The sequence below is a fragment of the Arachis stenosperma genome, chromosome 9 (assembly GCF_014773155.1).
Source record: "Arachis stenosperma cultivar V10309 chromosome 9, arast.V10309.gnm1.PFL2, whole genome shotgun sequence".
Taxonomy (NCBI): domain Eukaryota; kingdom Viridiplantae; phylum Streptophyta; class Magnoliopsida; order Fabales; family Fabaceae; genus Arachis; species Arachis stenosperma.
The window spans coordinates 133,809,659-133,823,737 of record NC_080385.1 but is presented as its reverse complement, the minus strand read 5'-3'; the positions used below and the strand labels follow the sequence as shown (position 1 = coordinate 133,823,737).

At 38.5% G+C, this 14,079-nt stretch overlaps 1 protein-coding gene across 1 annotated transcript; it reads right to left on the bottom strand.

The window, feature by feature from the left end:
• Window positions 1-1,601: 1,601 nt before the first annotated feature.
• LOC130949943 (uncharacterized) lies at window positions 1,602-2,138 on the bottom strand. The gene has a single exon (XM_057878535.1). The coding sequence runs from the start codon at window positions 2,136-2,138 to the stop codon at window positions 1,602-1,604; it is 537 nt and encodes a 178-aa protein (XP_057734518.1).
• Window positions 2,139-14,079: the final 11,941 nt, after the last annotated feature.

Here is a 14,079-nt window from a genome sequence, read left to right as displayed (position 1 = left end):
GCCCTTTCCCTGTGTGCGCATACACACAAGGTTGTGCATGCGCACAGGTTCAAAAATCCACGGGGTGTGCGTGCACACAGGGCTGTGTGTGCGCACACAAACCAGAAATCACAAATTCTGCAAAATTTCCAGAATTCAGATTTCACACCCCAACTTTCAACGATCATATCTCCTTCCACAAAATTTAGATTCCCACCAAATTTAAACCATTGAAAAGCGTGTGAAATTATCTTTCGTTTGATATAAAAAGTAGCAAATTCCAAAAATAATAGCTTGAGATATGATCCATTGAAGTTCATCAAAAATTCAATTTTACCAAAGTTCATAAACTTCCAATTTCCAAAATATGCACTTCCAAATTCATTCAAAACCAACCAAAACTCAACCATTCAACCTCAAACATTTCCAACTTCTCATTCAATCCTAAACCTACCAATTCTTCCATTTTTAACCAAGTTTCAAGGCAATAACCTCAATTCATAACCAACATTCCACATCTCGATTTTTCAAACTATTATTCAATTCCATCAATCACCAAAGCGTGCTTGAGCATATCAATCCATATCACATACAACTTTACATGCTTTACCAACAATTATTACCATTCAAAATCATTCTACCATTATACATATATTCAACTCAATCCATACCATCCAACAACTACATCAATATTTCAAAATCCTATCCTAGGGTCACTAGCCTAAGTTTTCACAACCACATTACATTTTAGATACAGAAAACTAAAATTATACCTTGGCCGATTTCCTGCTCAACTCGGAACACTCTCAAATTCAACTTTTAAGGTCTCAAAGCTTCCAAGATCAGATTTCCAACTTGTATATCACCTCAAGTTCTCAAGATCTCCATAAGACTTCTATCCATTCACATATATACCTTGCCTAACACACATAATATGCATCCATCCATACAAACTCAATATTTAATCACAACAACTCAAGCATTTGACTTAGGGTTGAGATACTTATCAAGGCCAAGGATCAAAAGATGCAAGACTAAGCCTTCCCTTCAAGTTAATTGGATCTTACAACATCAAAACTCAAAAATCTCAACACTTTACTCACTAAATTTTCGAAATTAAGGGCTGAGAAAAATGTATTAAAATCGTAGCTTACCTAAAAAACAATTGTGTGACTTTTGTAGAGCTTGATGCCTCGGTCGCATGGCCGCAAACGGTGCGTCAATCGGAGCTCCGAATCAAAAGTTATGATCAATTGAAGATTGGATTGATTTATAACAAGGGTTTCAATCTTTCCCCCTTTCCCCTTGCTGTATTTCAGCGTGTGTGTGTTTGAGAGGGGAGAGAGTGTGCTGAGCTCTTTAGTTTAGTGAGGCTTGGCTGGGCCTTGGACCCAATATGGGTCTGGTTGCCCCGGTTTGGCCCGTTCGGTCCAATCTTGGGCCGATTTTCTTTAAAATTGGTGTCAAAATTCTCGTTTTAATTTTCTCTATCACATTAAACCATAAAAACCTCATTTCTTATTTTCTAAAATATATTTCAATTTATGGGTTAATTAGTCATTACTTGACTGGGTTTTACATTCTACCCACCTAAATGGGAATTTTGCCTACAAAATTCAAATTCAGTTACCTGAAAATAGGTGTGGGTAGTCCGTTCGTATTTCTGACTCATGTTCCCAAGTATGCTCCTCAATACCGGCCCGACTCCATGCCACTTTGACTAATAAAACCTCTTTTCCGCGCAACCGTTTAATGTTCGTATCATCAATTCTGACTGGAGTCACCAGTAGAGTCAAGTCTTCTTTTAACTGGACCGATTCAGGTTCTAACACATGGCTAGCATCAGGAGTATACTTCTGAAGCTGCGACATCTGAAATACATCTTGCAGGTTCGAAAGGTGAGGCGGTAGAGCCATCCGATAAGCCATCGGTCCAACCCTCTCAAGAATCTGAAACAGACCGATGTATCGAGGATTCAGCTTCTTCATCTTGATCGTTTTATCTACTCCTATTGTTGGAGTAACCTTAAGGAAAGCATGGTCTCCTTCCTCAAACTCTAAGGACTTTCGCATCTGATCGGCGTAACTCTTCTGATGGCTCTGAGCAGCGAGCATCCTATCTCTGGTTTTCTTAACTTGTTCAGTAGTTTCATCTATCATCTCAGGCCCCAATAAATTTTTCTCCCCAATTTCATATCAGCATAGCGGAGACTGGAATTTTCTTCCATACAGAGCCTCATATGGAGCCATTCCGATGCTCGCATGGTAGCTATTTTTATACGCAAACTCCACTAGCGGCATATACCAATCCCAGTTCGTCAGCTGATCCAAAACACAAGCTCTCAATATATCTTCTAGGGTTTGGATTGTCCTCTCAGATTGGCCATCTATTTGAGGATGGTAGGCTGTACTCAAGCTCAAACGGGTTCCAAAAGCTCTCTGAAAGACACCCCAAAACCTCAAAGTGAAACAGAGATCTCTGTCAGAAATTATAGTAGTAGCAAAGTGTAAACTATCATATATTGCTGGAAAGCTCCGGAAGTCAGCTTTCCATAGCCGTTAAGAACACTCCATTTGGATTTCTATAGCTCCAGAAAAGCTTTTCCGAATGCAAGGAGGTCAGATTCAGACAACATCTGCAGTGCTTTCTCTGTCTCTGAATCAGACTTCAACTCCTTCAATTTCAGCCAGAAATACCTGAAATTGTACAAAAATACAAAAACTCATAGTAGAATCTAAAAATGTGAATTTAACACTAAAACCTATAAAAACTTAATAAAAACTAAATAAAACATACTAGAAACTATATGAAAATGATGGCAAAAAGCGTATAAAATATCCGCTCATCAGCAAGCCTCAGAAATTAATATTACAAAAAATAGAACAAATAAAATTTTCAATTATACTAAAAGGCAACACAAAATATTTACACATGGAGCAGTTTAACAAGTCTAAAGAGTTTTAAAACTATTTACACAAAATATCAAGCCCTTGAACAGAAAAGGGCTCACCAACACAAACAAAACTAGAGCGGAATCGATGAAGTTGGATTAGGATCAAAGCCCATATTTGAAAAAAAATAAAAGAACAATAGAGTGAGTTTTGCAACTGATGCAGGAAAATCGATTTCTACACAAACTAACTGGCAAGTGTACTGGGTCGCATCAAGTAGTAAAACTCACAAAAGTGAGGTCGATCCCACAGGGATTGATGGATCAAGCAACTTTAGTGAGGTGATATGTCTAGTTAAGTGAAATATTTAAAGAGTTTGGTGGAATTTACTTGACAGAATGTAAATTGCAAGAAATGTAAAGTACTGAAAGTAAATTGGTAGAAACTTAAATGGCAAGAAACTTAAATCATATGAAAAGTAAATTGCATCAAATATAAATGGGGATTGGGTGCTGGAAAATTAAAGGAAGCAGTAAATTCAAGGCAATTAAATGAAACTAAAGGCAATCAAAGTAAGATATCAGTGGACAAGATTCATTAGTGATTGGAGGTATCATAATCCATTATGAATCAATGGGTCTCAACTTCCTTCTCAATCATATGAGTAGATCTATGGTAGATTGAAATTGATTAGATCCCAATTCCTTGGCAATCCAATCTCTCTAATCACAATCAATCTTGCCAATTCCTTGATCCAATTGTCATGAGAAGAGGTTAAGTACATGTCTCTCATCCATAAGCCACACAAATTCTCAAGACCTCAATTCCTCCTGAATAGTGTTAGTCAAGAGAATTGTGAAGGATAGAGCCCTAATTCTAATGCCCATGATTCTCCTTCCGAGGCTCACACAAGCATTCAACAGTTTCAAACCCCCTTCCAGAGTGAATTTATCTCAATCAAAACAGAGGATATCCTATAGCTACACAAATGAATTGAGAAGAGGAAGAATTTCATTGATCCATTAGAATCACAATAGAGGTCCTCCCCCTAATGAATTGGAGTTTAGTGAATTGATGAGCGGATAATTTATACGCTTTTTGGCATTGTTTTTAGATAGTTTTTAGTAAGTTCAAGCTACTTTTAGGGATGTTTTCCTTAGTTTTTATGCTAAATTCACATTTCTGGACTTTACTATGAGTTTGTGTGTTTTTCTGTGATTTCAGGTAAATTCTGACTGAAATTGAGGGATTTGAGCAAAACTCTGAAAAAGGCTGACAAAAGGACTGCTGATGCTGTTGGATTCTGACCTCCCTGCACTCGAAATGGATTTTCTGGAGCTACAGAACTCCAATTGGCGCGCTCTCAACGGCGTTGGAAAGTAGACATCCAGAGCTTTCCAGCAATATATAATAGTCTATGCTTTATTCGAAGAATGACGACGTAACTTGGCGTTAAACGCCAAGTTCATGCTGCTGTCTGGAGTTAAACGCCAGAAAAACGTCATGATCCGGAGTTGAACGCCCAAAACACGTCATAACTCGGAGTTCAACTCCAAGAGATGCCTCAGCTCGTGGATTGATCAAGATCAGCCCAAGCACACACCAAGTGGGCCCCGGAAGTAGATTTATGCATCAATTACTTACTCATGTAAACCCTAGTAGCTAGTCTAGTATATATAGGACACTTATCTATTGTATTAGACATCTTTGGTCTCAGTTTTGTTTTATTCTTCATCTTAGGAGATCATTGATCACGTTTTAGGGGGCTGGCCATTCGGCCATGCCTGAACCCTTTGCTTATGTATTTTCAACGGTGGAGTTTCTGCACACCAGAGATTAAGGGTGTGGAGCTCTGCTGTACCTCAAGTATTAATGAAATTCTATTTTCTCTTATTCGGTCTCTATCTTATTCTTATTCCAAGATATTCATTCGCACCCAAGAACATGATGAATGTGATGAGTTAGATAACCCTCATTGTCATTCTCACTTATGAACGCGCGTGATTGACAACCACTTCCGTTCTACATGCAACCGAGCTTGAATGTATATCTCTTAGATTCCCCAACAGAATCTTCGTGGTATAAGCTAGATAGATGGCGGCATTTATGAGGATCCGGAAAGTCCAACCTTGTCTGTGGTGTTCCGAGTAGGATCCTGGGAATCCGAAAAGTCTAACCTTGTCTGTGGTATTTCGAGTAGGATTCCGGTAATGAATGACTGTGACGTGCTTCAAACTTGCAACCTGCTGGGCGTTAGTGACAGACGCAAAAGAATCAAGGGATTCTATTCCAGTAGGAGCGGGAACCAACCGGTGATTGGCCGTACTGTGACAGAGTGCGTGAGCATTAGCTTTCACTGCGAGGATGGGATGTAGCCATCAACCATGGGTGATGCCTCCAGACTGATTAGCTGTGCGAGTGACAGCCGCATAGGATATTTTCCCGAGAGGATGAAAGTAGCCACAGCTGATGGTGAACCCCTATACACAGCTTGCCATGGAAAGGAGTAAGAAGGATTGAGTAGAAGCAGTGGAAAGGCAGGCGTCCTTGGGCCATACAGCATCTCCATTCACTTATCTGAAATTCTCACCAATGAATCTGCATAAGTATTTCTATCCCTTTTATTATGTATTTTCTTTTTATTTTATAATTTATTCCAATAATCACAATTACCCTTTAATTCGCCTGACTGAGATCTACAAGGCGACCATAGCTTGCTTCATACCAACAATCTCTGTGGATTCGACCCTTACTCACGTAAGGTTTATTACTTGGACGACCCAGTACACTTGCTGGTTAGTTGAACGGAGTTGTGAAAATAAACAGTGCCCTAAGAGTAAACATCATCAAAATATAAAGAACATGTGATCACAATTTCGTCCACCATGAATCATAGCTCTAAGAACTGGTGGACGAAATTGTGATCATCAACAATGGCTCCAAAGACTTGGTGCTCTCAAACATAAAACACACTTTGTCACAACTCCGCACAACTAACCAGCAAGTGTACTGGGTCGTCCAAGTAATACCTTACGTGAGTAAGGGTCGATCCCACAGAGATTGTTGGTATGAAGCAAGCTATGGTCATCTTGTAAATCCCAGTCAGGCGGACTCAACTATATTAAGATATTATTGGATTTTCGAATAATAATAATAAATTTAAACAGAAAGTAAAGATAGAGTTACTCATGTAATTCAATGGTGGGAATTTCAGATAGGTGTATGGAGGTGCAGTGTTCCTTCCGAATCTCTGCGTTCTTACTGCTTTTATCCAATCTTTGTCACTCTTTTCTATGGCAAGCTGTATGTAGGACATCACTGTTGTTAATGGCTACATCCCATCCTCTCAGTGAAAATGGTCCAAATGCTCTGTCACAGCACGGCTAATCATCTATCGGTTCTTGGTGGACGAAAATGTGAGCCTCAAAGTTAGTCTCTTTGCACTTGTATGAAATTTAAATATTGGTTCTATCAAAAATACCCCAAAGAGATCATTGTATGATGAATTGGGATCTTAATAATCCCTGGTAATGGCACGTGTGATCACAGCTCCGTTCAACTTAACCAGCAAGTGTACTAGGTCATCCAAGTAATACCTTACATGAGTAAGGGTCGATCCCACAGAGATTGTTAGTATGAAGCAAGCTATGGTCACCTTGTAAATCTCAGTTAGGCAGATTAAATGGTTTATGATAAGTTCGAAAATAAATAATAAATAGAAAATAAAATAGTAAATAGTTACTCATATAATTCCATGGTGGGAATTTCAGATAGGCATATGGAGATGCTGTGCTCCTCTCAAATCTCTACTTTCTTATTACATTCATCCAATCCTTCTTACTCCTTTCCATGGCAAGCTATATGTAGGGCATCACCGTTGTTAATGGCTACATCCCATCCTCTCAGTGAAAATGGTCCTATGCTCTGTCACAGCACGGCTAATCATCTGTCGGTTCTCAATCAGGTTGGAATAGAATCCCTTGATTCTTTTGCGTCTGTCACTAACGCCCAGCCTTCAGGAGTTTGAAGCTCGTCACAGTCATTCAATCCCAGAATCCTACTCGGAATACCACAGACAAGGTTAGACTTTCCGGATTCCTGGAATCCTACTCGGAATACCACAAACAAGGTTAGAATTTCCGGATTCCCATGAATGCTGCCATCTATCTAGCTTAAACCACGAAGATTCTGTTGGGAAATCTAAGAGATATGCGCCCGGCCTAAGGTAGAACGGAAGTGGTTGTCAGTCACGTGCGTTCATAGGTGAGAATGATGATGAGTGTCACGAATCATCACATTCATCAAGTTGAAGTGCAACGTATATCTTGGAATAAGAATAAAAGAGAATTGAATAGAAAATAATAGTAATTGTATTGAAACTTGAGGTACAGCAGAGCTCCACACCCTTAATCTATGGTGTGTAGAAACTCCACCGTTGAAAATACATAAGTGAAAAGTTCAGGCATGGCCGAATGGGCAGCCCCCAAAACGTGATCAATGGCCCCCTAAGATGAAGAATAAAACAAAACTGAGACCAAAGATGAAACGTGGTCAAAAGACGACTAATACACTAGTAAAAAGTCTTATTTATACTAAACTAGCTACTAGGGTTTACATGAGTAAGTAATTGATGCATAAATCCACTTTCGTGGCCCACTTGGTGTGTGTTTGGGATGAGCTTGATCTATCCACGAGCTGAGACTTCCTTTGGAGTTGAATGCTGAGTTATAGCGTGTTTCTGGCGTTCAACTCCGGGTTGTGACGTGTTTCTGGCGTTTGACTCCAGACAACAGCATGTACTTGGCGTTGAGCGCCACTTTACGTCATCAATTTCCGAATAAAGTATGGACTATTATATATGGCTAGAAAGCTCTGGATGTCTACTTTCCAAAGCCATTGAGAACGCGCTATTTGGAGTTTTGTAGCTCCAGAAAATCCATTTTGAGTGTAGGGAGGTCAGATTCCAACAGCATCAGCAGTCCTTTTGTCAGCCTTTTTCAGAGTTTTGCTCAAGTCCCTCAATTTCAGCCAGAAATTACCTGAAATCACAGAAAAATACACAAACTCATAGTAAAGTCCAGAAATGTGAATTTAACATAAAAACTAATGAAAACATCCCTAAAAGTAGCTTGAACTTACCAAAAACTACCTAAAAACAATGCCAAAAAGCGTATAAATTATCCGCTCATCAGTTCTCGATCATGTTGGAATAGAATCCCTTGATTCTTTTGCGTTTGTCATCACGCCCAACAATCGTGAGTTTGAAGCTCGTCACAGTCATTCAATCCCGAAATCCTACTCGGAATACCACAGACAAGGTTAGACTTTCGGATTCCCATGAATGCCGCCATCAATTCTAGCTTATACCACGAAGATTCTGATTAAGGAATCCAAGAGATATGCGCCAGGTCTAGAGTAGAACGGAAATGGTTGTCAGTCACGCACATTCATAGGTGAGAATGATGATGAGTGTCACAGATCATCACATTCATCATGTTGAAGTGCAACGAATATCTTAGAATAGGAATAAGTTGAATTGAATAGAAAATAGTAATTGCATTTAAATTTGAGGTATAGCAGAGCTCCACACCCTTAATCTATGGTGTGTAGAAACTTCACCGTTGAAAATACATAAGTGATGAAGGTCCAGGCATGGCCGAATGGCCAGCCCCATGAAAGACCGAATGGTCAAAAGAACTAGATAGTCTAAGACTTCTAATAAACTAGTAAAAAGTTCTATTTATACTAAACTAGCTACTCGGGTTTACAGAAGTAAGTAATTGATGCATAAATTCACTTTTGGGGCCCACTTGGTGTGTGCTTGGGCTGAGCTTGATCTATCCACGAGCTGAGGCTTCTCTTGGAGTTGAACACCAAGTTGTAACATGTTTTGGGCGTTCAACTCTGGTTCATGACGTGTTTCTGGCGTTTGACTCCAGAATGCAGCATAGAACTGGCGTTGAGCGCCAGTTTACGTCATTTAATTACGAATAAAGTATGAACTATTATATATTTCTGGAAAGCTCTGGATGTCTACTTTCCAACGCCGTTGAGAGTGCGCCATTTGGTGTTTTGTAGTTCCAGAAAATCTATTTCGAGTGCAGGGAGGTCAGATTCCAACAACATCAGCAGTCCTTTGTCAGCCTCCTATCAGAGTTTTGCTCAGATCCCTCAATTTCAGCCAGAAAATACCTGAAATCACAGAAAAACACACAAACTCATAGTAAAGTCTAGGAATATGAATTTAGCATAAAAACTAATGAAAACATTCCTAAAAGTAGCTAGATCCTACTAAAAACTACCTAAAAATAATGCCAAAAAGCGTATAAATTATCCGCTCATCACAACACCAAACTTAAACTGTTGCTTGTCCCCAAGCAACTGAGAATAAATTAGGATTAAAAGAAGAGAATATACTATAAATTCCAAAATATCAATGAATATTAATTCTAATTAGATGAGCGGGACTTTTAGCTTTTTGCCTCTGAACAGTTTTGGCATCTCACTTTTTCCCTTGAAGTTTAGAATGATTTGCATCTCTAGGACTTAGAATTTCAGATAGTATTATTGATTCTCCTAGTTAAGTTTGTTGATTCTTGAACATAGCTACGTTTATGAGTCTTGGCCATGGCCCTAAGCATTTTGTTTTCCAATATTACCACCGGATACATAAATGCCACAGACACATGACTGGGTGAACCTTTTCAGATTGTGACTCAGCTTTGCTAAAGTCCCCAGTTAGAGGTGTCCAAAGCTCTTAAGCACACTCTTTTTGCTTTGGATCACGACTTTAACCACTCAGTCTCAAGCTTTTCACTTGGACCTACATGCCACTAGCACATGGTTAGGGACAGCTTTGATTTAGCCGCTTAGGCCTGGATTTTATTTCCTTGGGCCCTCCTATCCATTGATGCTCAAAGCCTTGGATCCTTTTTACCCTTGCCTTTTGGTTTTAAGGGCTATTAGCTTTTTCTGCTTGCTTTTTCTTTTTCTTTCTAATTTTTTTTCGCTCCTTTTTTTTTCCTTTTTCTTTTTTTTTCTCGTAAGCTTTTACTTTTTCACTGCTTTTTCTTGCTTCAAGAATCAATTTTCATGATTTTTTAGATTGTCAATAACATTCTCTTTGTTCATCATTCTTTCAAGAGCCAACAATTTTAACATTCATAAACAATAAGATCAAAATTATGCACTGTTCAAGCATTCATTCAGAGAACAAAAAGTATTGACACCACATCAATATAATTAAACTAAATTCAAGGATAATTTCGAAATTCATGTACTTCTTGTTCTTTTGAATTAGAAACATTTTTCATTTAAGAGAGGTGAAGGATTCATGGAATTATTTATAGCCTTAAGACATAGTTACTACATACTAATGATCGTGAAGTAGAGACACAAAACATAAACAAACATAAAGCATAAAAATAGAAAAATAGAAAAAAATTAAGACCAAGGAATGAGTCCACCTTAGTGATGGTGGCACTTTCTTCTTGAAGAGCCAATGATGCTTTTTGAGCTCCTTTATGTCTCTTCCTTGCCTTTGTTGCATGATCCCTAGTGATTTTGGTTCTCCTATCTTTAGTTGCTCCCAATAATTATGTGGAGGAACATGTATCTCCTGAGGTATCTCAGGGATTTATTGATGAGAGAATTCCTCATGCTCTCTTGATATGCAGTCAAATGCTCTATTACTGAGCTATGGACTCTTGAGATGAATTTCTCCATCTCCCATGACTCAGAGGTGGAAGCAATTGTCTTCCCTTTTTCTTCTTCTTTTTTTTTTGAGGTTTCTCTGGCCTTAGGTGTCATCAATGGTTATGGAAAAGCAAAAAAAGCTATGCTTTTACCACACCAAACTTAGAATGTTGCTCGCCCTCGAGCAAAAGACAAAAGAATAGAAGAAAGAGAAGAAGATATGGAGGAGAGGGAGGTGTGTATTTGGCTATGTAAGGTGGGTTTGGGTGGGGAAGAGATGATGGATGTGAGTGGTGAAGAGGTAATGGGGAAGAGAGATTAAGGTGATTGGTGAAGGGTTTTTGGGGAAGAGAGTTTGAATGTGAAGAAGAGGAGAGAAGGTGAGTTGAGGTAGGTAGGGATCCTGTTGGATCTATAGATCCTGGGGTGTCAAGGATTTACATCCTTGCACCAATTAGGTGTGTAAAATGCCTTTGCATGCAATTCTGGCGTTTAGACGCCAGATTGATGCTTGTTTTGGGCGTTCAACGCCCATGTGTAGCATGTTTCTGGCGTTGAACGCCAGTTCCATGCTTATTTCTGGCGTTCAGCGCCAGCTCTTCCTCAGGGTGTATTCTTGGCGTTCAAACGCCAGGATGTTACCTATTTCTGGCGTTCAACGCCAGATCCATGCTCTGTTCTGGCATTGAACGCCAGCCAGATGCTCCTTACTGGCGTTTAAACGCCAGTAAGTCCTTCCTTCAGGGTGTGATTTTTCTTCTGCTGTTTTTGATTCTGTTTTTAATTTTAATATTTTTTCGTGACTCCACATGATCATGAACCTAATAAAACATAAAAGAACAATAAAAAGAAAAATAAAATTAGATAAATAAAAATTGGGTTGCCTCCCAATAAACGTTTCTTTAATGTCAATAGCTTGACAGTGAGCTCTCATGGAGCTTCACAGATGTTCAGAGCATTGTTGGGACCTCCCAACACCAAACTTAGAGTTTGAATGTGGGGGTTCAACACCAAACTTAGAGTTTGGTTGTGGCCTCCCAACACCAAACTTAGAGTTTGACTGTGGGGGCTCTGTTTGACTCTACATTGAGAGAAGCTGTTCATGCTTCTTCTCATTACCAAATAACTTGGCATTTAGCTTCATGATGGCTCCTAGATATTGAGCAACTTGCTCTCCAGTTACATCTTCATCATCTTCAGAGGAAGAATAGTCTTCAGAGCTCATGAATGGCAGAAGGAGATTTAATGGAATCTCCATGGTCTCTATATGAGCCTCAGATTCCTTTGGGTCCTCAATAGGGAACTCCTTCTTGGTTGGTAGACGTCCCATGAGGTCTTCCTCATTGGGATTCACGTCCTACCCTTCCTCCTTGCATTCGGCCATATTGACTATATCAATGGCCTTGCACTCTCTCTTTGGATTCTCTTCTGTATTGCTTGGGAGAGTACTAGGAGGAGTTTCAGTGACTTTCTTACTCAGCTGGCCCACTTGTGCCTCCAAATTTCTAATGGAAGACCTTGTTTCACTCATGAAACTTAAAGTGGCTTTAGACAGATCAGAGACTATGTTTGATAAGTTAGAGGTGCTCTGTTCAGAATTCTCTGTCTGTTTCTGAGAAGATGATGGAAAGGCTTGCTATTGCTAAACCTATTTCTTCCACCATTATTAAAACCTAGTTGAGGCCTTTGTTGATCCTTCCATGAGAAACTTGGGTGATTTCTCCATGATGAGTTATAGGTGTTTCCATAAGATTCACCCATGTAATTTACCTCTGCCATTGTAGGGTTCTCAGGATCATAAGCTTCTTCTTCAGAAGATGCCTTTTTAGTACTGTTGGATGCATTTTGCCATCCATTCAGACTTTGAAAAATCATGTTAACTTGCTGAGTCAACACTTTGTTCTGAGCCAATATGGCATTCAGAGCATCAATTTCAAGAACTCTCTTCATCTGAGGCGTCCCATTATTCACAGAATTCCTCTTAGAAGTGTACATGAATTGGTTATTTGCAACCATGTCAATAAGTTCCTGAGCTTCTGCAGGCGTTTTCTTTAGGTGAATGGATCCACCTGCAGAGTGGTCCAATGACATCTTGGAAAACTCAGATAGACCATAATAGAATATATCTAATATGGTCCATTCTAAAAATATGTCAGAAGGACACTTTTTGGTCATCTGCTTGTATCTTTCCCAAGCTTCATAGAGGGATTCACCATCTTTTTACTTGAAAGTTTGAACATCCACTCTAAGCTTGCTCAACTTTTGAGGAGGAAAGAATTTATCCAAGAAGGCCGTGACCAGCTTATCCCAGGAGTCCAGGCTATCTTTAGGTTGTGAGTCCAACTATGTTCTAGCTCTGTCTCTTACAGCAAAAAGGGAAAAGCATGAGCCTGTAGACTTCAGGATCTACTCCATTCGTCTTAACAGTCTCACAAATCTGCAAGAACTCAGTTAAAAACTAGTAAGGATCTTCAGATGGAAGTCCATGAAACTTGCAATTCTGTTGCATCAGAGCAACTAATTGAGGTTTCAGCTCAAAAGTGTTTGCTCCAATGGCAGGAATTGAGATGTTTCTTCCATCAAACTTGGATGTGGGTTTAGTAAAATCACCAAGCATCCTCCTTGCATTATTGTTGTTGGGTTCGGCTGCCATCTCCTTCTCTTGTTCGAAAATTTCAGAAAGGTTGCCTCTGGATTGTTGTAATTTAGTTTCTCTTAGTTTCCTCTTCAGAGTCCTTTCAGGTTCAGGATCAGCTTCAACAAGAGTGTCTTTTTCCTTGTTCCTGCTCATATGAAAGAGAAGAGAACAAGAAAAGAAGAGGAATCCTCTATGTCACAGTAAAGAGGATCCTTATTATTAGTAGAAGAAGAAAGGAATAAAAGTGAAGAAGAATCCAAACACAAGGGTGAGGATAGAAGCAGTGATTGAAGATGAAGAGAAATGTTAGTAAATAAATAAATAAATAGAAGAAGATGAGAGAGAGAGAATTCAAAAATTAATTTTGAAAAGGAGTTAATGATTTTCGAAAATTAAAGATGAGATAGAATTAAAATTAAAATTTAAAATAATTAGTTAATTAAAAAGAAGAATTTTGAAAAAAGGATGAGATATTTTTGAAAAGTAGAAAGGGAAAAGTAGTTAAGTTGTTTTGAAAAAGATAAGAAACAGGCAAAAAGTTAGTTGAAAAAGATTTGAAAATCAAATTTGAAAAGATAAGAAGATAAGAAGTTAGAAAAGATATTTTAAAATTAAATTTTTGAGAAAGATAAAATTTTGAAAAAGATATGATATAAAAGATAAGATAAGATAGATTTAATTTTTAAAATTAAAATTAATTACTTGACTAACAAGAAACTAAAAGATATGATTCTAGAATTTAAAGATTGAACTTTTCTTAACAAGAAAGTAACACTTCAAATTTTTGAACCAATCACATTAATTGTTAGCATAATTTTCGAAAATAAAGATAAAATTAAGAAAAATATTTTTGTAAAACATTTTTAAAAAGAAAAT